Below are 27,872 nucleotides of genomic sequence, written 5' to 3'. Positions count from 1 at the left end.
CAATGATGCCACAACTGTAGGAACAAATGCAAAAGATAGCAGAATTTTAAGCGCTTTCTAAATAATGCTAGGTGGTGTACAAATAATTAAAATATGCAGGATCCTGCAAGAATGACATACGTTGTCATAGAGACAACACACCTGGAATTAAGGACAGTGAAGGGATAAGGAAACCTCGTCTATGCACAGTTTGACTTTGGTATGAGTGAAGGTTTCATTGAGGAATATCCAGCCCATGTTCTGAACTACTCCTTTACACTGGCTCCCAATAAATACATCTACAGTGGTACCTTGGGTTGTCAAACTTAATCCAATCCGTTTGACTCTCCCAATGGTTCAAAAACCAAGGCACGGCGTCCGATTGGCTGTAGGAGCTTCCTTCACTCAACCAGAAGCTGTTGAAGCCGTGTTGGACGTTTGGCTTCCAAAAAACGTTCGCAAACTGTAACACTCACTTCCGGGTTTGCGGTGTTCAGGAGCCAATTTGTTCGACAACTAAGCCATTCAACAACCAAGGTACCACTGTAGTGTCAGACAAGGAATGCACCTAGACAAGGAATCGGTGACTGAAAGCTGTTAGGTAAATCCACTTCTCCAAGAAGTAGCAAATGTTTCTCTATTACCAATCTGGAATCAAGAGAACTGTGTAATAGGACTTGTGGAAGTATAACCAGTGCCAGATTTATGTATAAGCTAAACAAGCTATAGCTTAGGGCCCCACTCCCTTAGCCCCCCCCCAAAAAAAAATAAAGGAAAAAAAACTGGATTTCCAAAATATAAGATAAAAAACAAATAAAGTAAAACCTATATACAGCAACAGTGGCAAATGGCTTTAGATACCTATTAGGTCCATGAATTACCATATAGCATATCTTCGACACAAAAAACAGCAACAATTTGTTGTTGACAAAGGACAGCTGGACATATAAAGGGCCCCATTACCTTCAGTAGTTTACGGCCTCATCAAACCTAAATCCGGCCCTGGGTATAACCCCATACTTTAGGTGGCTCTCCTGTGGAACAAAGTTGTGGTCTTGTAGAGCCATGTTTCATGGATGCCTTCATGGGCTTGTGACCAGAAAGACAGGGAGAAATAAAGATGCTACATCTATCATTTCATCCTGTGTAGGTAAAGACACCTTGAACAGAGTAGGAAGCATAATGTATTGGGAAGAAATGAGAAGTCTTTGGTAAAAAAGGTAAAGGACCCCTGACAGTTAAGTCCAGTCGCGAACGACTCTGGGGTTGCGGCGCTCATCTTGCTTTACTGGCCGAGGGAGCCGACGTTTGTCCGCAGACAGTTTTTCCAGGTCATGTGGCCAGCAGTGGTTTCTGGCGAAAGCAGAGTAGTGAACAGAAATGCTGTTTACCTTCACACCGGAGAGGTACCTATTTATCCAGTTGCACTTTGATGTGCTTTCAAACTGCTCTGTTGGCAGGAGCTGGGACCGAGCAATGGGAGCTCACCCCGTCACGGGGATTCGAACCGCCGACCTTCTGATCAGCAAGCGCAAGAGGCTCAGTGGTTTAGACCACAGAGCCACCCACGTCCCTTTGGGGAAGTCTTTGGGGATGCATATAAATCAATGTTGGGTTAGAGGCTGCGATTCCTAATATGGCTTGGCCTATTCTGAAGAATGCATGTATACGGATGACTGGAATATATATATATATATATATATATATATATATATATATATATATATAACACAGTTTCTCAAAGCTCAAACTTTCAAAAACTTTACAGTCTTGCAAAAGAGACTAGTTGACTTGGCAACTATATCAATTGATATAGCATCAGCATTTGACCCGAAGGAATGGGTGGCAAAATATGCAAAGGAAAAAGCAGATTTTGATGTGCCCAAAATTGAAACTTTTAAGAGACTTACATTTTAGTAGCACATCAAAATAATTTGTGTGCCAAAACATTTTATTTTGCATTTGAAAAAGACAATCAAATATTGTTGTATTACTTATTCTTGCAATTTAAAATAAATTGAGCAGTTTCAAGTTCTGTGCTTGTATTTTCTAAAAGAAAAATTGAAGTTAGCAATGTGTGTGTGTGTGTGCACATGTGTGCAAGTGGTTAGCCTTGCCTAGGGTACAAAATAGCTTGGCACCAGCACTGATAGCAACAATGCCCAGTTATATAGCTTCAAGCTTTGGCCCAGTGTTTACAATCATTTCCTCATCCTTCCTCTGGACACCTGCTTCTGAATTATCCTCTTTGTGATCTTAAGAGTTTCACAAGTTGATTTCATGCTGGCTACATACAGCATTAACAGAGACTAATTACTTCCGGTCACTTCTGATCGAGTATGGATTCCATTCTCTTACTATTTATCTTCTCCGTAATAGAGAGATTAATCTTGTGAGTACAGTTTCCGTATCCACATTCATGGTAACACAAAGAACCTCCTAAATGCCTACAGCAAACTGACATGGAGCAATGATGAAACTGGCTACGAGTCTATTTATTTCTTTTGCAACTAGCCTACAAGAGATAACATGGTTTGAACTATCTCAGAAAGCCTATGTATTTCTGGTTACTCTGATTGGTCAACTTATCCATTTTCATCATTTACAATCTGTTCTATGAAAAAATAAAAAGCAGAAGACACTTGAAAGTATTTGCTCATTAAAAGTAACACTACCATGTACCAATGCTCCCTGGAAGGACAGATCGTGAAGCTGAGGCTCCAATATTTTGGCCACCTCATGAGAAGAGAAGAATCCTTGGAAAAGACCCTGATGTTGGGAAAGATTGAGGGCACTAGGAGAAGGGGACGTCAGAGGACAAGATGGTTGGACAGTGTTCTCGAAGCTACAAACATGAGTTTGACCAAACTGCGGGAGGCAGTGGAAGACAGGAGTGCCTGGCGTGCTATGGTCCATGGGGTCACGAAGAGTCGGACACGACTAAACGACTAAACAACAACAACAACCATGTACCAATACATATATGAAGTAACAGACAAGTAACTCCCAACCATACCATACATCTAATGAGCACTCACACTTTACATTGTGGGTGCCCTTACCAGGATCACACGTGGTGCTATAGTTCCCAGGGAGCTTAATGGCAAACAAGGACTGCCTCTCAGTGTTATTATTTGGAGGTTCACGCCCAGCCTCAGTAGTCAAGTCTCATTGCTGGGAGGTGGGGCCAGTCCCATTTATATATAGGGGGTGAAGCCGACAGTACCCAGGCAGTCGGCTCAGGAGATTCACCCTCCCTACCCTCCCTTAGTTTAATGTTTTCTTGTTTGCAGATTAACTTTTTCTTCCTTTTTATTGGGTGCTTCTGCAGTCTTTGACTGGTTGCTGTTGAAGGACCGGGACGAAATTTTCCTGCATTGGCAGGTTTTGTCTTCCCTGTAGCAATTCATCACAACTTTGGCAGTTTATGGCCTTGGGTCCTTTAGTCTTTTCTTACCTGTAATTGGGTGTGTGTGAAGTGGTGACTCACCCCCCTGCGGCATCGATTCCAGGGTCCCCTCTTAAAAGGGGTTATATAATGGGTGTCACTGTCCATACACCAAAAGGATATCAGTGAACTACCCTGAGTGCGCGGATATGAGCTGGGCTGCCTGCTACACTTACGTCTCACAGTGCACCCCCATATCCCATTTACCCTGATGAGCCCCAGTTCCCCTGGCTGGGGGGCTGGGAGGGGTACACGCCCAAGGCCTAAGCCAAGGTCTTCCTACATTCAGAAGTTTAATAAAGTTGTGGCCTAATTTTAATTCCACGTAACGTTGTCAGAGTCTTTATTCCGTTCTTATGATCCCTGGCGGCTAGGGCTGTTGCTGCCTGGTCACGCAATGCACATTTAAAGCACTTTAACCTTCATGGCTCCCCCTCAATGAATTCTAGGAACGGTCATTTCCCTTCACAGAGCTATAATTCCCAGATACTCTTAAGAAATGGCAGTTCCTAAAATTATTTTGAGGAAGCTATAAAAGTATGTTGTGGAAGTGATCTGCATTAGTAATACACATTAGTAATACATGTATATAGGACCAAGAAGGAGTGTGGGTTTGTGAAAATGTCCTAGCTGTATAGACTACAGTATTTAGTCTCTATAGGCCCTGCCTCTCTATGGGCGTGTTCACATGAACAGCTAAAACAAGTCATAGTTTAGTACAGTACAAGCACACAAATGGGCTTGCTTCCGGGGAGGAGATGGAAGTTTTATTTCTTCTCAACCTGTTCAGATCAGTGTGAAATGTCAGACATAGATCATGGTTCAGGAGGAGAGTGCTTAAACATGATCCCAGGTATGGGAGACACACTTTGGCTTAGCTGTCACAGCACAATGAGCTACAAAGAGCTAGGGAGAAGCAGAGCTCTTCTCGAAGAATCAGCACATTCACAAAGTCTCAGTAAGCCATAGGTCTTCCGTGGGTTGTGGGTGGATACAGACTGCTTGCCTATACTGAGTCTCAGATGGGTTCACTCATACTTCAGTTAAGTATGGTCAAGGTCACATATCTGGAATGTAGATAGATCTAGAGATTTCATTTATGCTATCTGGCTTGGGAGGGTAGCCTATTCCCCCCCCAAAAAAAATCCCCCTTTTTTCCTCTCCAAAGGCAGCTGAGAGGCTTCTGCATGCGATAAAGTTTAGGTGCTTGTTAGATCCTGCAATCCACCCATCCTGATAGAGGAGCAAGGCCAAAGGAATTTTCTAAAAGCCACCACATTTGCTAAGCACTTAACTACATTCCTAGAATTGCTGCTTTTGGTGGAATGTCACACTATAAAATGAACCCTGGTCTCAAACTGAGAAGCTGCAGCTGTGTTGGGAAGACCACCAGCACAGAGGATAAACCACCAAGGATAGAAATAATCTCTCAAGTGATCTGCCATTCAAACTACTTTCTAGGTAGCATAATGAGAATGTGACTCAATCAGGAGAAATGTAGCCAGGTATGTTCTTCTATGGTAACAATGTTGTAATGATGGGGGAAATTGCCACCCACGCTGCGAAAAACTAGCTTGGGTTTAATTATATTTTTAAAGACGCAAACATTGTGTTAGTAATTCATGAGCATATAAATGTAATTTCCCTTGGACTACAAAAGGGCCGCAGCAACCTTTGCACAGTTCTTATATGTGCTGGCAGAGGGGGGGGGGCACCTTCAAGAGTAAAACCAATTAACCTTCTCTAATGCAATCTGCTATGAAATGGCCGGAGCTTTTGGAGAGATAATTCCAGGAGAAAGAGCAATACAAGTTTTGTGTACTTTACAGGTTTTCAGCAAATCTGTTTGCAAAGATGCTAGCTAATGTTTTTCCTCTGTGGATGGCAGTGCCCTTTTATAGCACTGCTTGCAGTTTGCAAATAAACAAAAACCAAACCAAAATACATACAAACGAAGGAATCATTTGATTAAGGAAGCAAACCATCCATTACATGGCAAAAAAGGGGGAAATCTTTAGATACAAGCTTGTCTTATGCCCTGTTTACATGTAATTTTAGATATGATTCACTTTGATTTCACTTCCTGTGCTGATGCAATAATACAGATTGCTCAGTAAAAGGACAAGTGCCCCTGCAGGGCTCTTTAGGGTTGATTTGTTCCATAGATACAGCAGAAAGAAAGAAAGGAAAAGCAGGTTAAGACAAGCCAGTAGGCGGAGGGGGGGACCCCCAAGCATGGGAACATTTGTAAAGAACCAGGCAACTATCAAAATAAGAAATTAACAATGAGGCTTGATCCCACCCATGTTGAAGCGTTCAGTAATCTGCTTCTGTAATTATCCTTCTCAAATGAGCAAATAAATAGATAAATGGTGTAGAGCAGGCTTTATGTGTAGTTTCAGTACTTAACAGGGACCCAGGTGGCGCTGTGGGTTAAATCACAGAGTCTAGGGCTTGCTGATCAGAAGGTCGGCAGTTCGAATCCCTGCAACGGGGTGAGCTCCTGTTGCTTGGTCCCAGTTCCTGCCCACCTAGCAGTTCGAAAGCACATCAAAGTGCAAGTAGATAAATAGGGACCGCTCTGGCGGGAAGGTAAACGGCATTTCCGTGCGCTGCTCTGGTTCGCCAGAAGCAGCTTTGCCATGCTGGCCACATGACCTGGAAACTGTCTGCGGACAAACGCCGGCTCCCTCGGCCTATAGAGCGAGATGAGCGCCGCAACCCCAAAGTCGGACACAACTGGACCTGATGGTCAGGGGTCCGTTACCTTTACCTCAGTACTTAACAAGAATACGTCCTTGCACTTCTTAGGCCAGGGGAGCCAAAAGGAATGAAAGGAGGAAATCTCGCACCAGAATTTCTCTTCCATTGAAGTCTCCTGGGTTCCCAACACTGTGCTTCACCGCCACTTATTGAAGGGAACAGGGAAGGGGGAAGGGGAATTCTGTGGGGATGTTGTGGATTCTAGGAGAGGATATATTGATTAAATATTATCCCTCCTCACTCACGCTAGCGAGTCAGCAGCAGAGTCTATTCCCCAGTATATACCAGGAAGCTAGATTCGCCTGAATCTCTTTACTTAAGCTATCCAATCTGGCTTGGTCCAGATTGGGTTTTGTTCCTGTTAAGTCCCCTTTTATCCCCCCTAAAAACAACAAAGACACAACAGTCTTCTTTTAAAAGTAATATGAGGTTTACTCACATCCAGTTCACAGTTGGATCCCCCAAGGCAGGCTTAAGCTTGTAGTTACAGAAGACAGTTTGAGTTCATCCCATATGAGAATGTGCCCCTTGTGCTGCTGGTTAAAAGCCAGCAGACAGCAAGATACATCAGTATCAGAAGAAGAAGAGGAGGAGGAGCAGGAGGAGGAGGAAGAAGGCTGCGTGACCGGCCCTTTTATGGGGTCTCCCAGGGTCACGCCCATCTACCTGGTCATACGCAGGTGGAGGAAGCTTCAGACCAGGTGTGACAGGAAGTCCTCCTGGCTGGAGCAACACCCCCTTACGTGTCCACTCTGGGCAAACAGGAAGTGTTGTACTTGATTGCTTATGCTACATCCCACAAATTCGTGGCACCAGAATTAATCCAACACTTCTGCCACTGCAAGCCAGGTGAACAACAATACAGCGCCACCTGCATTGCCCTGCCAGCCACTGTGGAGGGCTCCTGGTTCTCCTTCACTGGTTTTAGACCTCTGGGCACTCCATTTCAAAACAGGCATAGTGTTCCTTGTACCTTAATCATATTTAAAGCCTGCCTTTTGTCTTTTGCGGGTGTCATGCGTCCTTTATTTTAATTTCCTTTTAAGCAAAATGTCTAACTGTTTGGTCAAGCACACCTCTAATTACCCGTTCGCCTGGAACGCCAGAATTAACTTTCAGAGTTAATTCAAGCTCATAGCTTCAATTTCCTTTGGCTTTTCCTCCTCCAAATTACTCATTCTTCTCTCTGAAACCAAGGGTTACCTAATCTCTTTTCAAAAGGGATTTATAGCCATAACTCCCTCTAAATTAGAACAGAGTCCTAACGGCTAAGCTTGTGAATCTTGGAAAAAAATCTATGCTAAAACTTATTTAATTATCAAGCAGGGTACTTCACTGCCCTCACAATAGTTCCCTCCCTTTTACTTCTTCCCTTCTATCAAGTTAACCCCGAAGATGCAAACCAAAAAGAAGAGAAAGAAGAAGCCTTTAGGACTGGTTTTCCTGGAATTTCCAACATGCATGTAAAGACTTGAAACAGAACTCACACAGAACAGATGAACTTTTGCACCACCCCTGGCATGTTCCATTTAACAATTTATTGAGGACAAAAGCCACAAGCCTTGGACAGCTGCCCAGCTCACAAAGGTGAAGCCTGCCTAATATGCTCAATCAAGAGAACTGTGATAAAGAATGGATTGCAATTGCACAGCTATTTAGGTACTGTATAGAGTGCCAACTCCCTGAAAGAATGTTTTAACTTTAAAATGCTCTGTCGATACGTATTTCCCTCTGCAGCACATCTAAATATGTTTGATTTACGCAAATAGCAATCAAAACATATTTGTGCAGGAGCTACAACAACCTAAACAGTGTGTGGACCCACCCAGCAGTTTTGCTCCAGTGTGAAGGTCCAAGAACTCACATGAGTGGAAGGGAGCTCTCCCTGAAGGTTTGCAACTATTCCATTCCAGGGAAGACAAGGGGCAGCCTAATATGCATAGGTGTCCTAATATACTTCTTGAAGCATACAAGGGGCTCTGAAATCAAGGCATAACTGGAAATACAAATACCGCAAGGGATCCTTGTAACAAGCTGCAAAGGAGTGGCTTGCTGACTCTAGTCACTGTGGCACTAGTCACAAACTGGACACCTTTGAGATAATTTAAGTATATTTGAGTCTCACCTCTCAGTGACTGTGAAAGCAATTGGCTTCAGCAGTACACTTATGGGGAGGCAACAAGGTTGTCTTGTTCAGACTTAGGGAGAGAACTGTCATTTGCTATCACAGCGATACAATCTCCCTTTTGTTATCCAGTTCTTCTGTTTGTATTTCATTTTTTCTTCCTTCAACATAACCTCAATGGACAATTAGGAAAGATTAGCCAAATTTTAAGGAGGACAAATCTATCAGTACTATTATCCAAAAGCTAAACTGAACATCCAGCTTCAGATATATATGATTATCTGATTATCAACTACCTCCAATTATCAGCTATCTTTGATTTTCATCTTCATGCCTTGTTGTGAACTTCTGAAGTCATCTGTCCAGACACTGAATGGTGGTCTTTTCATTTGATCCAGCCCAGCAATCTTTATGTTATTCTTTTGCAGCTAAAATCTCAGCTAGTGGAGTCCCTAGACGGTTCAGAAATGAAGTCCTACCAAACCAAGCATAGTCACAAAAACTAGCCCCCCCCTCAGAATAACAAGTCTATTTTTAAGAGATCATTTCTAAGACGAGAAGAAAACGGGCTAAAATTATACAGCGCGTGTCACCACCAAGCATTTCCCAAAAATAAAACAAAATAATTTATATGTGCAAATCTGGTGTTTGGTTAAGTTTGCATAACACCTAACAAAGTGGGGCCTCAGTCTTGACTAGTCATAATTAGTACAACAATTATAAGAAGGCACATTTCCCATCTGTACTCTGAACTGCTGTGCTGGAATTTACACTCCTATGTAACTATAACATTAGTCACAACAAGATCTACAAGTCCTGATACAGGCAGCATTAGCAAGCTTGTAAAAGTACAGTAGTTGTTTGGCATGCCACAGCTAGTAGGATGCAGAGGCTTAAAAATGCAGATTTAAGATAAAACAGTAGGAAAACTGTATCACTTCATGCTCTATGCTCTCATGTTCATGCTCTGCACATATCTCCTTGTCCCAGATACCCAAATTCCTATACCTTAAGGTTGAAGCTTAACACTAATAACAAAGATACGTACATAAACACACAAGAGGAATTAATACATATTTATAGCATTGACTTTTTGTTAAAGGTTGTGGTCTTCATACACATCCTATTTCCCAGGGACAGTCCCAGATTTACAGAAGCTGCCCTGGTTTCTGATTCGACCCCAGAATGTCCCGCTTTTCCGTAGGACGTCCCTATTGGAGAAATGTTGGAGGGTATGGAGTTATGCTACCCCGGAGCAAAGGAGATAAGTAACTATAAAAGCTGTAGAAAGCGGTTGAAGGGAAGCTTTTTTAATGTTTAATGTTTTATTGTGTATGTTGGACATGCCCAGAGCCGATGGGGCAACCCAGTCAGATGTGTCGGGTGTCAATAATAAAATTGACGTTGTTGTGTTACTGAACAGGACATCACAAGATTCATCAGAGAAATGTTGGAGGGTATGCTTATGACTAATTTTAGATGGAAGTGCCGCCCTATGACTCCTATTGTGTGATATAACTAATATTTACCCAATGGTGTTGGACAATTTAAAGGAAAAGTAAGCATAGTATCATTTGATATGTATATCACTACACATCATTTAAACATCTTCTTCCTCATGCATATGGTAATATTTAAAAGTGCATATGTTTATGTTGAAAGTAATCACTAATCTTAAGTGCACACATTGAACAAGACCAAACAAGCAAGGGGTTTTTGCATTCACAAGATTCACATTGTACAGGTGTTCTTGGACTTTACCATTGTCTGATAAAGGTTGGACTTCATCATTTCACGACCCATGGAAAGCTAGCATGTCAAGGAGAAATATTCTAAGCAAGCCTTCTCCCTAAAGTGTTCTCTGTGCAGGAAGGTTTTTCTTAGATGTGTGTGAAAGTAAGGAATATTATTCCACGTGTATTCTGTGCAGTCCCAAGATGGCTGAGCCACTTGATTCTGCTGAATATATAGCATGAGATTCCTATATAGAAGGCAGGGACACATCAGAGGATAGGAGAGCTATGAAGAAGTCTCTATTAAATCTTCAAAATTTGGGAATACCCAGGTCTGGTCAGACCACTGCACATTCACCACGAGATGATACATTCCCCCCTGCTCCTTAGCTGTGACGTTTCTGAAGTTCTATAGCATCTAGCAAGGTGTTCTCATGCACAAGCACCTTTGAAAGAATGGGAGTTGAGCCTGAGCACAGTAGAGCTCTTGTGAAGTTCCCATGAACTTCAAAAAAGTGCCACAAACCTATAATCGGTTTCTTTGTTGGCTCAAGTCTCTAATGTAGCATGCATGCAAAAATTTGAAGAAAAAATGCTTTTAAAAAATCTGTATTTTTCTAGATGTTGTGTTTTTTGGTGTTCATGGCAACTTCCATGTCAGTGGTCCAGCTTAACATCCAATTGTGTTTTCTTGCAAGTGTTTAGTGGTCCTGGACATTGGAATCCTCATCAAATGCATCTAGCGAGTACACTGTGAAGCAGCTTTGTGACAATGACATCCCTATTTTAAGGACCCCAAGGACCTCCCCTTACTAACATGGGGAAAGGACCTTGCACTGAAAATGCAGTGGGGGAATGAGAAAGCTTTAGCTTATTGCAGGGGAAATTATCTAAAATCTAGTTTAAATGCATCCATATCAACCATTAAGAAAAAGCCATGGAACAGTGGTTGAAGGAAAGCTGTAAATATCTGAAGACTTAACTATTAGGAGTGCAGACAGGGTTTCTTAAAAAGAAAAAAAGAAAAAAGAAAAGAAAGATAGATCCCACGGGGGAGAGGGTAGGGAAGCTGAATGAAAGATTCAGTGCAGCCCCTGATTAAAAGCGAGTCATGCAGGATGCTACACTAGAGCAGCTACAGATCACCTAGGTTCCAATTAAACGGGACAAATGAATGTCTGACAAGTTTCAGATCCCATGCTTTTGATGTCAGAATAATCCATTAAATACAAGAGATGAAACTCTGTAGAATGCATGCGGTACAGATCTACTCCTGAAGCTGGTGGGGCAGGGCTAAAAGCTGGAATTGAAGCATGGGGGAAAATTGGGGAGGGGGAGGGACCTCGCTCAAATGTCAAATGTAACATTTACAGACTAGCAAAAGTGCATTGCCTCTTGTTCTGTCATTACCTACAGGCGAGTGCCAACAAGAATTACTGGAGGCAGATGACATGCTGCTACTGAAAAGTCAAGTCTAGACAGTGACAGCAGAAGAACCGTTTGGTATGTCACCCACTTTCTGGAGGGCTCAAGTTAATCTTTCATACCTACAGGGAAGCTCCTCTTGACCTCACTTCAGCTGTGCACCACTAGTGATCCCAGATGGGGAAATGTGTCTCCATCTGCATTAAGAAAAGCATCCATCAAGATGAATGGGGCTTGGGTCTGCATTGTTATATGGATACATATTGACTGTATGGATGGAAAACACTTGATGAATTGTGTGGTTTATTTTATTTTGTTTTATTTTAAAACCCTCCTAATTAAAACACTTTCTGCCATTTCACACGTGGCATTTTCCTACATGGATATTGCTTCTGCTAAAAAGAAATGAAACAAAACGCATCTACAATGACGCACATGAAATACATAAACATGTACCTCGAGCTATTTACCAAAATGGAAAGCTGCTACATATTAATTTACTCATTGCCTAGCAATTTGAAACAAGGAGTCAAACCATAAGAACGAGAAGATGTATTTGAGTACTGATGGCCAGATTTCTGAAGCACAGGTTTTAAGTAACTTTGAATGTTAACCCCCCCCCCAAAAAAAAGAAATTGTAATAGAAGAAGTCATGAAATATCCTGACTAAATACATACCAGTGGGGCTTGGGGGTTCATAATCATTACAGTGGAACCTCGGGTTGCGGACATAAAGCATGATGGAGGGAAATCTGAAACCCGCAGTGTTCATAACCTGCAGCGCCTCACCTGTGCATGCGCATGACGCAATTTGGCACTTCTGCGCATGTGCGAAGCGCGATTAACGCTTCTGTGCATGTGTGAGTGGCGAAACCCGGAAGTAACCCTTTCTGGTATTTCTGGGTTTCCTGCAGTCTGCAACCTGAAAATGCTTAACCAGAAGTGTTTGTAACCCGAGGTACCACTGTAGATTTATATATATATATATATATATATATATATATATATATATATATATATATATATATATATATATAATGCTTTCATCCAGAAAGTGCTGAAGTGGAGGCTAAATTAGACATCAAGCTAATTTTGTTTGGGATATATTCATGCTACCTGATGAATTTTTATTTTGTTTCTATGGTCTGGGACACAGGTGTCAGAAGATTCCTTAGCCAGAAGATTCCTTCTGTAGGTCCCAGAAGATTCCTTAGCAGCTGAGGATGATCACACAACTGATGAGCTCCTAGTCTGCCTCTAACTACTAATGCACAGAGGTTGGCTCTCTTTCTCTCCAATACATTTTCAATAGCTGTGATAGGTTCTCTGGAATTTTTGTATTCCAGCCGATTGCCAGGTTTGCAACTTTGCTCAGACTAGCCCCATTTCCCCACTCCCATTTGCCATGTGTATTATACATAGCTGCCAAGTTATCCCTTTTTAAAGGGATTTTCCCTTATGCTGAATAGGCTTCCTCGCGAGAAAAGGGAAAACTTGGCAGCTATGGTATTATAATCATCATTATCTTCAGTTAACTTAATTGCAATTATACTCTGCATGTTATGTTCCTCACTCAAAAACGGGTCTAAGCAATATAGCACTGATCTAAATCATTGTTGCTCTTATCTTCATCTGCAATCATTTTAACAGCAAAACAGCTTGCACATCCTGTTGCTGCCTTTCTGTGGACCAACAACAGGTTTTACAACCCTACTGTCAATTTCGGACAAATGTGCCATTTTCATAGGGTTGCCAGACTCAATAGAGGACAGGACTTCTGTGCCTTTAATTGCCCTGCTCTCTTTTGAGTCTGGAAACCTTAAAGAGAAACCAGCAGACCCTTTGTTTAATTTCCAAGCAAAGGGTCTGCTGGTTTCTCTTTAAGGTTTCCAGACTCAAAAGAGAGCAGGGCAATTAAAGGCACAGAAGTCCTGTCCTCTATTGAGTCTGGCAACCCTACATTTTCATGCTGGGAGAGCAGAAAATTGTGGATACTGGTATATTCCTGGCCTTTAAAATACCCCTTCCTTCAAGTATAAAAGCCAGAGCATGATGAGGCATTTCTGTTGCACTACTATTCTTTCCAATAATTATTATTTCTCTAACCACTGCTCTTTTTGTAAAAAATAATAACAATGTCAAAAGCAATAGTTCTAGCACTACCTCTTTGCTTGGTTTGGCTTTAACATTAAACTTTGCAACAACAACTATGCAAACCAATTAACCTCATAGCCCAAAGCCTTAAAAAACTAGCCGGGTGCAGTGACATGCTCGGCTGGCAGTAACATCTAAGGAGAGCAGGAAGCAATGCAGCTTCTGTGCATTTCGGAGCCCATGTGATTATGCATTGAGATCATGTATATCTGTGGCTAGTTCACTAGTTCTACACACTGAGTGACCATTGTTGCAACAATTAAGGCTGAAATTCTGTGCGCACTTACCAGAAGTAACTCTCAAGGAGCTCAGCAGGACATATTTCCACCTGAGCATGCAATAGGTATAAGACACAGAAAGGAAGTTTCAAGCCAAGGCCTCCGGTGATCAGCCTTTGGTGCCTTAACTCTTGTGTCACCAGCATTCTAAGCCATCAACCAGATTCTGTAGACAACGACACCTTCTAGGCTGAGTGCTGATAACCACAGCTTGAAGATGCTGATCTCCCAAAACCAATAGAGAGGTACCAGGCCTTATACAGACCTTTGTTTTATGCCAGTCGATAAATCTGAGCAACTGATCACATCACATGACACTAGACCCATATCTGACTTCCAGCTGCTCTGTGACCACATCTTCTGCTCTGGCCATCCGTTCTGGTCTGCCTGATCCAGTATCTGAATTCCCTATCATTCAGAATCACATCACTGGTCTCTGGCCCTTGTGACCACTGCCTCACTTGTCCTGTGTCAGACCAAGGAAATTTTGTCCATTGTATGATTATTTTCCGCCTGGTCATTTTGACACTCTGGCACCCTATTTGCAAAATTTAACAATTCCAAAATACAGACGCGCTTTCACTTTCGCAAGATGGAATATGCTGCCTTTGGCTGTACTTGAGGATCAATTTCAAAAAAAAAAACTCCACTGGAAAAATGGTTTTGTCCCTGTGGAGATGGCAGTGGCTCATGTGCTTCTGGCTTGCACTCTTTATAAATATTTGAGGAGTGGGGTCATTACCCTTCTATTATTGTCCGTGCCAGGTCACTCACCCATTGCTACTGTGTCCTTTCTTTTAGCAGAACGAGATGATCAGGCAACAGCAAAAACTGCAAGGGTTTTAGTGGGGGCAATTAGAAGAAGGTCTATGATTTGATATAAACCCCCAAAATGCATTTTCTATAGTTAAGCTTTTACCTCTATCTTCAGTACATTTTATTTTATTTTATTGCCATGGCTAGTGGTTGATGCAAATAAAGATTCTTCTGATTCTGATTCTGATTATATGGTGACCTGTCAGAAGCAAGGTTGAGACCAGACTACAGCCAAATGCACTAAACTCTTACTTTAAAAAAAAGAAAGCTATGGGTGATTTTTAAAAAAATGAAGAGGATTTTGGGGAAAGGACCCAGCTCAGTGGAAAAAAAAATATTTATTTAAATGCAGACTTTCTTTAAATCCAATTCCTGGCATCTTCAGATATGGCTGGAAATGTTCCCTGACTAAAACTCTGGCAAGCCACTGTGAGTCAATGTTGACCTCAGTGGGCTGTATGTTCCAATGGTGTGACTTGGTATAAACCAACTTTTTACGCTCCTGTTTTCCTACATATTTGTGAGGTGAAAAAGTAACTGCAACAAATGTTCTTGAAATAAAACATGTATCAATTTACTTTTCAGTTTAATTGGAGGCCTTCAAGCATGGCTGTTTATCTTTAGCACCACAACAAAATGATCTTTTCCCCTCCTTGAATAAAATGGCACCTCAGTGTTTGACTCTTCGTAAAACAAATGGCGCAATCAGAACCTGCAAAGTTATGTGGCGTCCCTAATGCTTATACTTAAATATATTATTATTGTACTTTTTTCAGAAGTATAATGAAAAAAAACCTCCCCCAAATCACAGAAAATGTTCTGCTTTTTTGTGTTGATATTTCTATTTTAAGGGAAACAAAACCATGAGAGCAATTAATTATTTGCTGATATAAAATCTCCAAAAGGAAAGTAAAACAAATACTTTTACGGAATCAGTGACTCTATATATGGTTCCAAGCAAGTCTGATACACCACTCCACTCATGCTCTTAAATCTGTACAAATGTCATCTAGACATGCATTGTTTCACATGGTACCATTAGCTTGTACTCTGGCATTCAATAACCTACTCTGTGGGTATAACTATGAAATCAATACAATTGACTTCAAAAGATTTCAGATTTGGCAAATAAAAGCATGGGGCAATGGATTGTAAAGACCTATTCAAGACACACTGAAAAAAATAACTGGGAACTGTTGCTATTATATACTTCATACTACACACCAATAATGAAATATTCTGGGGGGAAATACCTAAGTCATTTAGTGGTGTGGAAACTAAATACATTGCTGCAAACACATTGATATTTTTTTTTACCCTTGGTAACAATAAGCCCACACAACTTTTTCTTCTTTTAATAATCTGTCCCTCTGTTGGAATTTGGGATTACAGAATACCATTATGGGGGGGGGGGGAATGGTAATCAAAAATTCTGATACAAAAGGGAGACTAAGCAAGTTGCTTTCATTGCTATCTCCAGCTACCAGCTATTATCCAGTGGGTAAGCACAAAAATATGGAGCTGAAGACTCAAAATTGTCTGCCATGGAAGAGTTGATGTTTTTGGTACTTTGCCTTCCATAGTGGACAACAATATATGGCCACACACACACAAACACACACACTCCTTTGTATCGCAGCCTTTCTTACAATTCCCACCTCCCAATGCTACAGCCTCCACCCCTTGCTATGAGCAATATACACTATATTTTGAAAGGAAGTAAGCAATATACACTATATTTTGAAAACCCTGTGCATGCAAGCAGGGAAGAGACAACAATCTAAAGGAAAAGTTGAATTTCTATTTTCTACTGGCTAATGCTGAACATATGCAGTTCCTGGATAATAATAAAAGGCGCACAACTAAAAAGAAATTACGTCTATATATTATTTTTGTAAAAAATAATAATAAGAATTTAAATAGGTTTCATCAGCTATGTGCTGATGTTTTTAGATGTATTTATTTAACTGTGTCAGTAATACTGTTTAGGTATGCTTTATATTTTCATGTTTCTCTCCCCTCCCCCATCTTAATCAACCTTGTCGGGTCAATGTTAGGAGCATGATCCAATCAAAACTTAAGCACATTCAAGTCCCAGTGATTTGCGTTGAAGGTTCGATGCCGGTGTATACATATCATCCCGTTGAAATGGGCCTTCAAAGTGCCTAAAATTTGGCTGGACCCGGCCCTAAATTTAAGCTTCATCACCTTTGCATGATGATGATTCCTCCCACTGACCTCTTGACAAATCTACTTCATGTTGGACTCACTAGTGTAAATCGAGCATGTGTGTGGGGTGTTGTGTATATGCCCCTACCATTTTCCATATGCTCTGCCTCACCAACACTGCCATCCGGCGTAGTCCTTTCGTAGTTGTCCTCTGGGAGTGGAAGGGCACCCAGCCGCGGCCCTGAAGAACTCTTACTGCTTGGTGTTTCTGACTCCTCCAGACCGCTGTCATAGCAACTCTGCAATGACCCTTGATGTGGGTCCTGAGGCTGACTCACAACTGAAAACGTCACTCTACGAAATGGCTGCAAAAGAAAAGATTCTGAATGTCACTTGAAAGGTAGGGTCTCCGAGAAAGCCATTCTTAACCAAGCAAAACAAAAAACATCAGGCAAAACACAGTAGACTCCCCCATACTTAAATGCTGGTTCAACAACTACACTTCGCAACTGGTGCCGTGATAACTATGAAGCTTCAGTGGACTTCTGGTAGTCTAAGTGCTTTGAATGACCCTGGGGCACGTAAGGGGGGCTGTACCCTACCTTGCAGACATTTTAGAACAGGCATCCCCAGACTTCGGCCCTCCAGATGTTTTGGACTACAATCCCCATCATCCCTGACCACTGGTCCTGATAGCTAGGGATCATGGGAGTTGTAGGCCAAAACATCTGGAGGGCCGCAGTTTGGGGGTGCCTGTTTTAGAAGTTACTGAATACACCAGCTGTTCTCAAAGTGTGTGTTGGATGTGCCAAGGGTAATTGGCGGGCACCTGGGTTTCTGTACACTTGAGTGTTAAGCAGTCGAAGGTTAGTGGCTGAGTGTGCAAACTTCGTATGAAAAGCGCTACGTTAAAAGTGATGAGAGGGAAGGAATGAACGTTCAGTGTGTAGGGTTAGATCTGTGAGGACCCGTCCCCCCAGGCATGTTGTCACTTGATATTGCAGTCAAGTAATGAACATGCATGCTCATATGCTATGAGCAAGGGTACGAGGGTAACAACTAGCCACATGGACAACTGCCAGTAGATGCGCAACTCCTCAGACAATACCCATCATTACTCACGGTCAACATAATTGCAACTTTCCCTATCCCTACTCCTCTTTGTTGGCTGACAGTAACTGAGATGGGGGAACTCGCAGCGTGATTGAGGATTTCTAAACATTATGGGGAAGAGTTAACCATGGGGATAGGTACCATTTTTAGCTGCATCCCCATGGGGGCTGCAATGGCTGCCAGAAAAGGAGAGAGTGTGGTGGGCAAATTCCTAGACATGTCTTTTCACCTGTGGGGCTCACACCCAAACATTTGCCGCCTTAGGACTCCTCTGTTAGGGACCAAAATGAATGTTGTGAGCAAAAAGTGAGTTTCTTTTGACCTTAGGTGAACACAACTGAGTGCTGCTTGATAATCAGCATTTTTGGCACCTGAGTTATACTTGGGGAGAACCAAGAGTTGTATCATGAGCTTATGGTGGGTCACTGTGCATGCCGTGACGGGAGCCATTTTGGAATCCCTCCTCTGTCCTGAAAACAAATGCCTTGGAATGCAAGATGTGTGTTTTCAACCCTCCCAAATTTAAAATTGCACATCTGTCTCCACTGTCTCTGTAAAGCTGCAGGTTGTCCTATATTAAGGCAACTCAGGTGCAGAATTCTTCTGAATGGTTTTGGCCACAGACGAGTTTAGCATGAAACTTTCATGCTGTCTGGCATAAAGCTCTTCTGAGGAAAGACCAAAGTGATGTAAGATTTTATAGAGTCCATAAATGTTACAGTATAGTGTGGCTACCAGTAACACACACACACAAACATACACACGTGTTTTAAAGATCAATGGCTGTGGTTTCGAGAACTAGACCATGTAAGCGATATATAACAGAAGGGGGGAGAGAAAAGAAAACAGTTCAGTCACTCCACTCCTTTGCCATAAAATTTAATGCTGAGAGATTGGATGTTTTGCCAGCTGACTTAATAAAGGCTTCAAACTACTGCCGCCACAATCAACACCACACGCTTCCACTCGGGTTGAGCATCCATTGGTTCTTATAATTACAGATTTGTGTTATTTCAAAATTCAAACAGCTGACATTGTTAAAAGTTTATTCTGTGAACTCTTGACACCCAAGGGCATTCCTGGAAATGGGAAGGGTAGGGATTGTGTGAGAATCCTGGCAATGAATCTTGTCAGCATTTCGTGGACGCTGAAAAGAAACTGAGGGAAAGAACCCAGTGTTCTTTTTCTTCCTCTTCCACAGCAGATATTATTTTGCACAAGGGATGTCAAGTGTGTGAACAGGAAGCTCACAAACCCTGGCAGCTGATTTATTCATATTTTTCAGGAGCAGTGAGTGTTGCCCTGCCTGAAACCCTTGACTTCCTCGCACACATTTCACTGCTCATATGAGCAGTTACTTGCCGTGAATGAAACTTGGTGGCTGAAATTTATGTTTTGAACTGGTTCAGGCCAAGGGTCCATGTGGCCTTGCATTCTGTTATCAGCAAGAACCAACTAGATGCTTTTAAAGCAGAGGTGAGAAATCCCTGGGGCTCCAGATGTCATTCGACACCAACTCCCATCAGATCCAGCCAGCAAAAATGCGTAACATACTAACAGACAGAAACAACAAACACTCCATGAAGCCATCACCTACAATTCTGTGATTCTATGTCCTACTTATCTCTCCTTGTTTGTCCCTAGCATCATACATTTTTGCAAGTTGCTTTGAGACTGTTTCAGTTTGTGTTAACCAGCTAACAAGGTAAATAAATAAGTAATCACAATATGCTGCTTATGAATATGCAGATCCCACTGAGTTGACCATCCCCCCACAAATGTGCCTCATCCTATTCAGAAACTTTCCAGATGGCATTTTATCCATGACTAAAATTGGGACCACACCTCACTGTACCCTGAAAAAGTATCATTTGTTTGTTTGTTATGGATGTGTGTTTTTTATCACCTTCCAGAATAATGAAGAGAAAGCAAAATCAATGGTGCCTTCTAAAGACCCATACTTCCTCCTGTCCTGTCAGCCTGACCAATAGTGATGCTTCAGGGGTTTCCCTCCACACTCATTGGCTATAGCACAGGCTGCATCAGAAAATCCCAGCAGGCCATTATATCCTTCCTTCTCTATTTTGAATGTTTGCTGTAAGCCATTTTGGGCACAGCTCAATTGTGGGAAAGCAGCATATAAGTAAAAGCAAGCAACAAACCCTTCATCGGAATGTCAAGATTGTACATTGGCAAAAAGATGGTCAGTGTTAGGGTTTGAGGGGCATGTCATTTTGAGATGAAGGCATCAACATAATAACTAACATTTTTCAGTACAGTGGTACCTCTGGTTATGAACTTAATTAATTCCGGAGGTCCGTTCCTAACTTGAAACTGTTCTTAATCTGAGGTACCACTTTAGGTAATGGGGCCTCCCACTGTCGCCGCGCCACCTGCACACAATTTCTGTTCTCATCCTGAGGTAAAGTTCTTAACCCAAGGTACTACTTCCAGGTTAGCGAAGTCTGTAACCCAAGGCACCAATATACATGTGTCAGCCTCCTCTCATAGCACACTAGTATACTCCAGATGGAGGGCACAAGGAGAAGGGGACAACAGAGGACAAGATGGTTGGATAGTGTTCTCGAAGCTACCAACATGAGTTTGACCAAACTGCGGGAGGCAGTGGAAGACAGGAGTGCCTGGCGTGCTATGGTCCATGGGGTCACGAAGTGTCGGACACGACTAAACAACTAAACAACATACTCCAGTTCCTAATATGGAAAAACCAGTGTTTTACATACAACACAATCCTATTCTATGTCTACTCAGGTGTAAGTCCCACTGAGTTCAGTGGGACTTACACCTATTATTCTTCCATACTTATTTTACATCTCTGTTTCTATGGCGGCATCATTTCCTGCTTCTGGCTTATTTTTTAAAATTGTTCTCTCTCTCTCTCTCTCTCTCTCTCTCTCTCTCTCTCTCTCACACACACACACACACACACACACACACACAGCATAGTAGTATTTGGGATGTATATTTCAGTTTGATGAGCAGATATAGTATATTCACATAAATCTCACTGGGGTGCAAAAACTACAGCATTATTAAGGATGTGCAGCAGTTGCCATCCAGGCCCGTGAAAGGAAGCACACAAAGAAAGGTCTTTGCACATCCATATTGAGCATGGTCTCATTCATAAAACATGTCTACCCGCATTAGAGGTAGAACTTACTGCCAGCAGCCTTTCAACATGAGGTTTGACTGTACCACTTTACAAAGGAGTTTTATGAAATATATGAATATTTTTCAGGGATTCTCTGACATGCCTAGTCCCAAGTCATCTAGGGCTTTATACACACTTAGATTGCATAGCACACTACGCAGCCAAAGAACTGCCAAGGTTTTTTTTTTTAATATGCCTACCTTTCCCACTGAAAATAAGTGGGACTTGTATGTCTAAGATTGTTTGGACCATGCTCCTAATTTTCTTCCAATGTGTGATGCAAAAAGGCAACGGTAATCTTTCCCCCTCCTTTTCAGAGGGCATAATGTTGACTTGCTACTGAGCTTTGAATGAATCAATATCAACATGCCTCCCATTTCTAATTAAATCAGTGTGAATATGGTGGAAGGTCTCCGTGGTGCTTCAGCCCCATGGAGAAAGAAATGAGGTGTGGCTCCTGGAACTCAATCAGAAAATTCTCACATCCCACTGGAGGTATAACACTTCCAAAGAAGGAGAAAGACCACAAATTGCCTTTTATGCTGGGCTAATTCATGAAAAAGAAAACTCTCAGCATAGTTACGCAATTCACATTAAAAAAAATGTTTGGCACAAGTAAATTTCATGAAGCTTTGTTAAGTCTCTTTACATTGTCAGGACTCGTGGGCTATTTCTAGTGCTCCAACACAGCGGCTGCTACATTTATCTCTTCATTTTATTTCCAAGTAAACTGACCTGCTGGCTGACTTGATTACAGTGGAGAGAAGATATTTTTGTTTTGGAAATTATATATATATATATATATATATATATATATATATATATATATATATGCAGGCATATTATTCCCCCAGGTCATCTCAAGTTGCTAATAGCAATCCAAAACATGGCCCAGAGATAATATGAACCAGGGAGCAACTCAGTTTCAAGGGGAAAAGGAGAAGGGAAGGGGGAAGCCAATTGGATTACTGTTCTTTTCGTGGACATGGCACTTTGTAGAAGTAGGTGGGGGAGGCAAGAGAGTAGCTAGTCCTGATTACTTTCCATCTACAGTTTGATGTGAGGGTTGAAGTAGGACAACAACCAAGGGAAGGAAGGAATAAATGCAACCAGGGTAACATCCAGAGCATGCATTTAAAGCAAACTTTCACACCACTTCAATAGTCAACAAACTGTTGAATGCTGGCCTTACAGATGTACAATTCCAAGCCCTCTTAGCAAATTACACTTCCTAAGATTCTCTATGGCTATTAAAGTGATTTAGGAACACTTTAATCCTATGACATGGCATTTTCTTCAACTAGGAATGGAGTAGCAGAGGTTAAGTCAAAGCCTTCATACAAGAGATAGAACTTGAGGTAGGATTTGGAGAGAGAGGGTCATGCATGGGGTATTCGGTAAAGTGGGCAGCAAAAGATAAAGGGTAGACCCAGTGGGACCCACTCAGATGTAAGACAATGGGGAACCCCAAAATGCAGCAAGGCTGGCTGCTGTCCACATTTTGATAATATACATCAGCGTTTCTCAACCGCTGTTCCGCGGCACACTAGTGTGCCGCGAGACGCTGGCTGGTGTGCGGCGACGTGCAGCGACGAGAAGGGCGATTTGCATTGTCACGTGCCTGGCAGGTTTAGAGTGACCGTGCTTTGCCTTTGGGGCTGCCTGTATTCAGGGGCCAGTAGGAATTTTGCCATTTGGCTGATTGGCTGTGGCCATTTGGTTTTTGCCTACTGCTCAGCAAATAGTCACAACTTGTTAGGTTGGCGGTTAGGCTTTGGTTGATAAATTTGGGAGGGGTATCGCATGGAGGTGCATGCCCCTCAGTGATGCTCTTATATAAGTATTCCGTTAAAGGAATCCTGGGGCTCCGGGGCTCTAGTCCTTACACCCCCGCAATGGTGCGGGGCTGGGGCCAATACAGAGCACGAGCCTTGGGGAACATTTCTGGTGGGGGAGATCGCCTGGACGCTGCTGTCTCCTCCCCCATGGGGTGTTTACTTGACTTTCCTATCTTAGGAAAGCCAGAGCTGGTCCTGTCCCACCGTGGGGCAGAAGATTAACCAAAGCCTAAGGCCAACACTCAATTTAAAATTTGTAATTTAAATAAAGTTGTGGCCAAAATTATGCCAAAAACAAAACCTAAAATGATGTGTCTGTCTGAGTTATTGGGGGGAATTTTCTGGGGGGCCTCGGCACGCAACTTGTAAGGTTGCGGATAGGCACTGGTTCAGGTGATAGGGATGGGAGAACGGTCTCACCATCCCTATGTGAAGGGTATTCCGTTAAAGGAATCCAGGGACTCAAATGGTTTGGTCAACCCCTGAGAGGGGGTTGTGCCTGTGCCTGAGTCCAGGGGGACATCTGGGTGGCGGACATAGTCTGTTCCCGGCTTTTCGCCTATCCAGGTGTTTATCCTTGGCTGACCTATGCTGGTGCCCTGGGTCAGCGCTGCCTGCAAAGGTGCAGGGAGCTAGTTGAACCAGAGCCTATGCAACCACTCACCTTCTGTAATTAATAAAGTTGTGGCACAAACTCTGCCAAAAACCAAACTAAAATTTGAGTCAAATGTGTCTTTATTTAGGGGGGAGGTCTCTGGGTCTCAACACGCAAAAGAAGCCATTATTTCAATAACAAAGTGACAGAATGTCAAAAGGGATGATGCAATGTTACAAGTTTGTGGGTGCTAGGCCTAGCAATCTATCCCCAGGCATAGCAATCATTAAATAAGCCAAGCTAAGTGTTACTCAGAGTATTAATGAATAACAGAATTTATGAGCACCGGTACTCAGAAATTAATGAACATGACACCAGTTTTTAACTGTTTTTATCTATAATGATAATGTTTTAGTTGATTTTTTCCCTAAACTGCGTAGAGGTTTTCTGACAATCAAGTGATATATAAATTGTGTTAAATAAAATAAAATAAATAAGTTAGGTCTATTGATTGCAAAGCATCTGCACTGAGTAAAGCAAAGCAAAGCAACACCCAAAATGTTATTACATTTATATATCTGTAGAATGCCCCCTCCTTCTCATTGTTTTGCATTACGAGTTACACAAGAGAGGGGGAAATTATTTCCCACAGATCCATTGCAGAAGACTACACAGGACACGTTGAATGAATGTGCTGTAATGTATTATCTAATAAACAAACAGAAGTGCTAATATAATTTGAACAGTTGGAAGGTGAGATTTCCTCTTACTGTAAAAGCTGTAGCTGCCCTGATCGAAATAGGATAGTTGGAGGGGAATAAAGGCTTGCCCCAACGTTGTTGCTGAGTTTTTAAGTCACAACTGGGCACATTAGAGTTTGTGACACCATTAAGTGGAACTTTCAACAACACAAATAAAACATAACCTGATATTAGCACATGCTCTGGGGAGATACAAAGATATTAGATCGTCTTCTTGGCTTGACAGAAGAGTGATCAAGAGCAGTAGTATATGACACAATGTGACCCACAGCACTGAAAAGCCACAATCAATCCAGAATGCGAGAATGACTTGAAAAACCTGCAGTCTGAGTCACTGATTGCTGCAGTTCCCTTCCACCAGTACAAACAAGAGAGTATACCAGATAAGGAAGTAGCAAGGGGAAATTAATTTTCCAAGTCTCTAAAATGAAGACAAAGAATGAAAGCTAAGTGTATAGTGCAGAAGCTGATGACTTGGCCAATGAAATGAAAATTATTTCAAAAAATATATTCTACCAGGAGATGGGTGTGTGTGTGTGTGTGTGTGTGTGTGTGTGTGTGTGTCAAATACCTATAGGGTAATTTAAATAGTTCTGATTCGTGGGGACTTATTCATTCATTCGGTTTGTTAGTTACAGTAGTTAGTATACTGGCCTTCATCCACAGATCTCAAGGTGGGTAACACCACAGAAACACATTTGATTCCAGGGGTGCTGATCCCATTCATGTAAACTTCAGGCTAAGCTGTACGGAAGGTAGGACTCGAACCAATGGCTACAAGTTACAAGACAGGAGATTCCAACTAAACATACAGAAGAACTTTCTGACAGTAAGAGCTGTTCAACAGCAGAACGGTCCCTCCGGGGGTTGTAGACTCTCCTCCATTGGAGGTTTTTAAGCAGTTGTTGGATGGCCACCTGTAATGAATGCTTTAGCCGAGATTCCTGCATTACAGGGGGTTGGACTAGATGACCCTTGGTGTCCCTTCCAACTCTACGATTCTATGATTCTATGACCAACACAGCTGGGGCTTTCAGGACCTGGACTTTAGTGTTTTACATCTTGCAACATGTGTGAGTTGGATTAAGGGAAGTGTTATGAATGTGCTTTTTTCTATTAAAAAAATCTTTAGGAGTACTCTCATTTTCCTACTCATATTGAAATACTGCCTCTCAATGAGGTCTAACTTAGATTCACAAAATGTTTAGGGGTACGCGTACCCCTGCGTACCCCCAGACAAAACCCTGCCCGACAGTGCTAAGAAAAGTTGGGAGTAGATAGATAAATCTTCTCAAGCATCTGGTCTTGGGGGCAGGGAGACAAATGTGGATGACAGAAGGCTTAGTCACTTGTTCTATTTTTTAAAATATTTTTTTAAAAAAAATACCAAATGGTAACACAATTGGTTGTGGCAACAGGATTACTGCAGACTAAAATTACTTACTGTAAACTTGATGTACATTGACAAAGCAAGATACTTTACTGAGATTGCAGTACCTATTCTCCAGCACTTCCATGGCTGCCTTCTTGCTGCTAGAACAGCTGAGCAAGGCAGGGCGAACACAATGAGTGACATACCTAGCTGAATGCACCCTAAATAACCTGACATTGCTTACTTCCTTGGAAGCAACACCACATAGGCAATGGCGCATGGATGGTGTGCTCTCTTCAGCTGGGTAGGTCATAAATTGGGCAGGGCTGATGTAATCAGGACCGTCTTAAGCACCTCTGGCGCCCTGGCGCTGTGGTGTGACGGATCCCTCCAGCGCCCCCCGGCGCCCCGTTTTCCAGCACGGTGGGCCCCTGCGCCACCCAGCCTGGCCGTAGGGCCGGCCCTGGATATAATTACTCCTGGTCAGCAGGGGCACACAGATGCACAGTAGTTAATACTAAGCTCAAGGAGTGCACCAAGAGGATTAAGAAGGAATGAGCTGGGACTTGAGAATGAGGAAAGAAGATGGAAAGAAAGATTGGAGCTCCCTCTCACATCTCTTACTCCCCCCCCCCTTTGCCCTTTTGAATGTGGTTTGTTGAATTTAAATTTTGCTTTGCTTGTAGTCTCCTTAAAAATGTATGTATTATATTAGAGCAGGGATTTTTTGCCGCAGTGTTTCAAAAATATGCAGTTGGGTCCTCTGTAGAAATTGCCCTGTCTGTTTCCAGACGGCTTTCTGGGGTCATAACAGAACTTTGTTTGTAACCCCCCCCCCCCATTTTGTTCACATTGGTAAAATTTACTGTATTTTAAATATCTAATTTTACAACAATGCGGGTTCACCATTATGGTGAGCACGATTTGCGATGGGGGCTTCACAAACCACTCTTGAGTTCCAAAGGTGGGGGCATGAGTGGTCACTGTGGGATAGGTCCCTGGATGTTGCTGGGCAAATTTGGATGTTGCAATTTGATGGGTCAGCCCCATTGGTATAAAAGCCAAAGAGAGAGGTTTCTCTTTCTCTTTGGCTGCATTTTCAGATCCCCACCCTCCCTCGCTGTTTTTAGGCCTCTGTGTTGACATTGCTGTGCCTCTCATGGGGTTGCCTGTATTCAGGGATCTGGTAGGAATTTTTTTCCATTTGGCAGATTGGCTGGTGCCATCTGTTTTTTGCCTACTGCGTAGCAAATAGTCACAACTTGTAAGGTTGGCGGTTAGGCATTGGTTATTGGTTGTATATGGGGTCTCTTGACTGTGTTGGCCCCTTGTGTTAATGCTTGAGTTAGGGGAGATTCCGGTCAGGAATACAGGGGCTCTATGCAGTGTCTATAACCCCAGTAGGGGACCAGCAACACGCATGAGCCCCTGGGAGCCTGAGGGGAGAGCCTATTGGACCCGACTCCCTGTCTCTCCCTGTAGGGTTTCCCCTTGTTGACAAGGCAAGTTTATTTCTGTCCTTAGGTGACAGTTGGAGAACCAATGCCTACACAACCACTCACTTCTTTGATATTTGTATTTCAATAAAAGTTGTGGCCAAATTCATGCCAAAAACCATTAAACAAAAATTCTGTCTATGGTGTGAGTTATAGATTTTATTCTTGTAAACCACCCAGTGGACCCAGTGAGCAGAAAATGCAGTATGCAATTAATCATCCCTTTGCCTATATAAATTTACACAGCATTAACATTAGCTAATAATTGCCATCTTAAGATGCCAATTGATCCCAGTGTCAGCTCTCCAGATGGTCTGGAGGTAATAGGGGATGGGGAACATTTATGCATCTGATATAAATCCCCACTTTCATTTGGAGAGCAAGGGAGGTGGAGTGTTGAGATGCCAATACATTTCTTCCATTTGTTCATTTACGGGACTGTTTAAAGATAAAATAAAATATGGAGTTCTGCTAGCAGAAAACACCAGAGGGCTATGATGAACCAAAACCAGGATCTCTTCCCAGCCAGGCTGACCTACTTTGAAGAACAGCCAAGTGCCCTAGCAAACCTCAATCCAGCTCTCCTTCACAGCATAGTTGGCAAGAGAGAGCTATCAGAGGGAACAAAGGAGCCC

General features: G+C 42.4%; 1 protein-coding gene across 4 annotated transcripts in view; it reads right to left on the bottom strand.

The window, feature by feature from the left end:
* Nucleotides 1-27,872, bottom strand: part of PCDH7 (protocadherin 7) — a 401,157-nt gene that overhangs the window by 198,275 nt on the left and 175,010 nt on the right. The window contains exon 2 of one of the 4 annotated variants that reach the window (XM_035113242.3): nucleotides 17,039-17,255. The exons of 1 other annotated variant lie outside the window; for it this stretch is intronic. In XM_035113242.3, coding sequence (XP_034969133.3) covers nucleotides 17,039-17,255 — 217 coding nt within the window. The remainder of the gene's footprint in view (nucleotides 1-17,038; nucleotides 17,256-27,872) is intronic. 2 more of the 4 variants (XM_060278931.2, XM_035113243.3) reach the window with 2 other exon arrangements.

Source organism: Zootoca vivipara, chromosome Z1 (assembly GCF_965207765.1).
Source record: "Zootoca vivipara chromosome Z1, rZooViv2.hap1.1, whole genome shotgun sequence".
NCBI classification, from domain to species: Eukaryota; Metazoa; Chordata; class Lepidosauria; order Squamata; family Lacertidae; genus Zootoca; species Zootoca vivipara.
The sequence above is the reverse complement of the archived record's forward strand: the minus strand, read 5'-3'. Positions and strand labels throughout refer to the sequence as shown.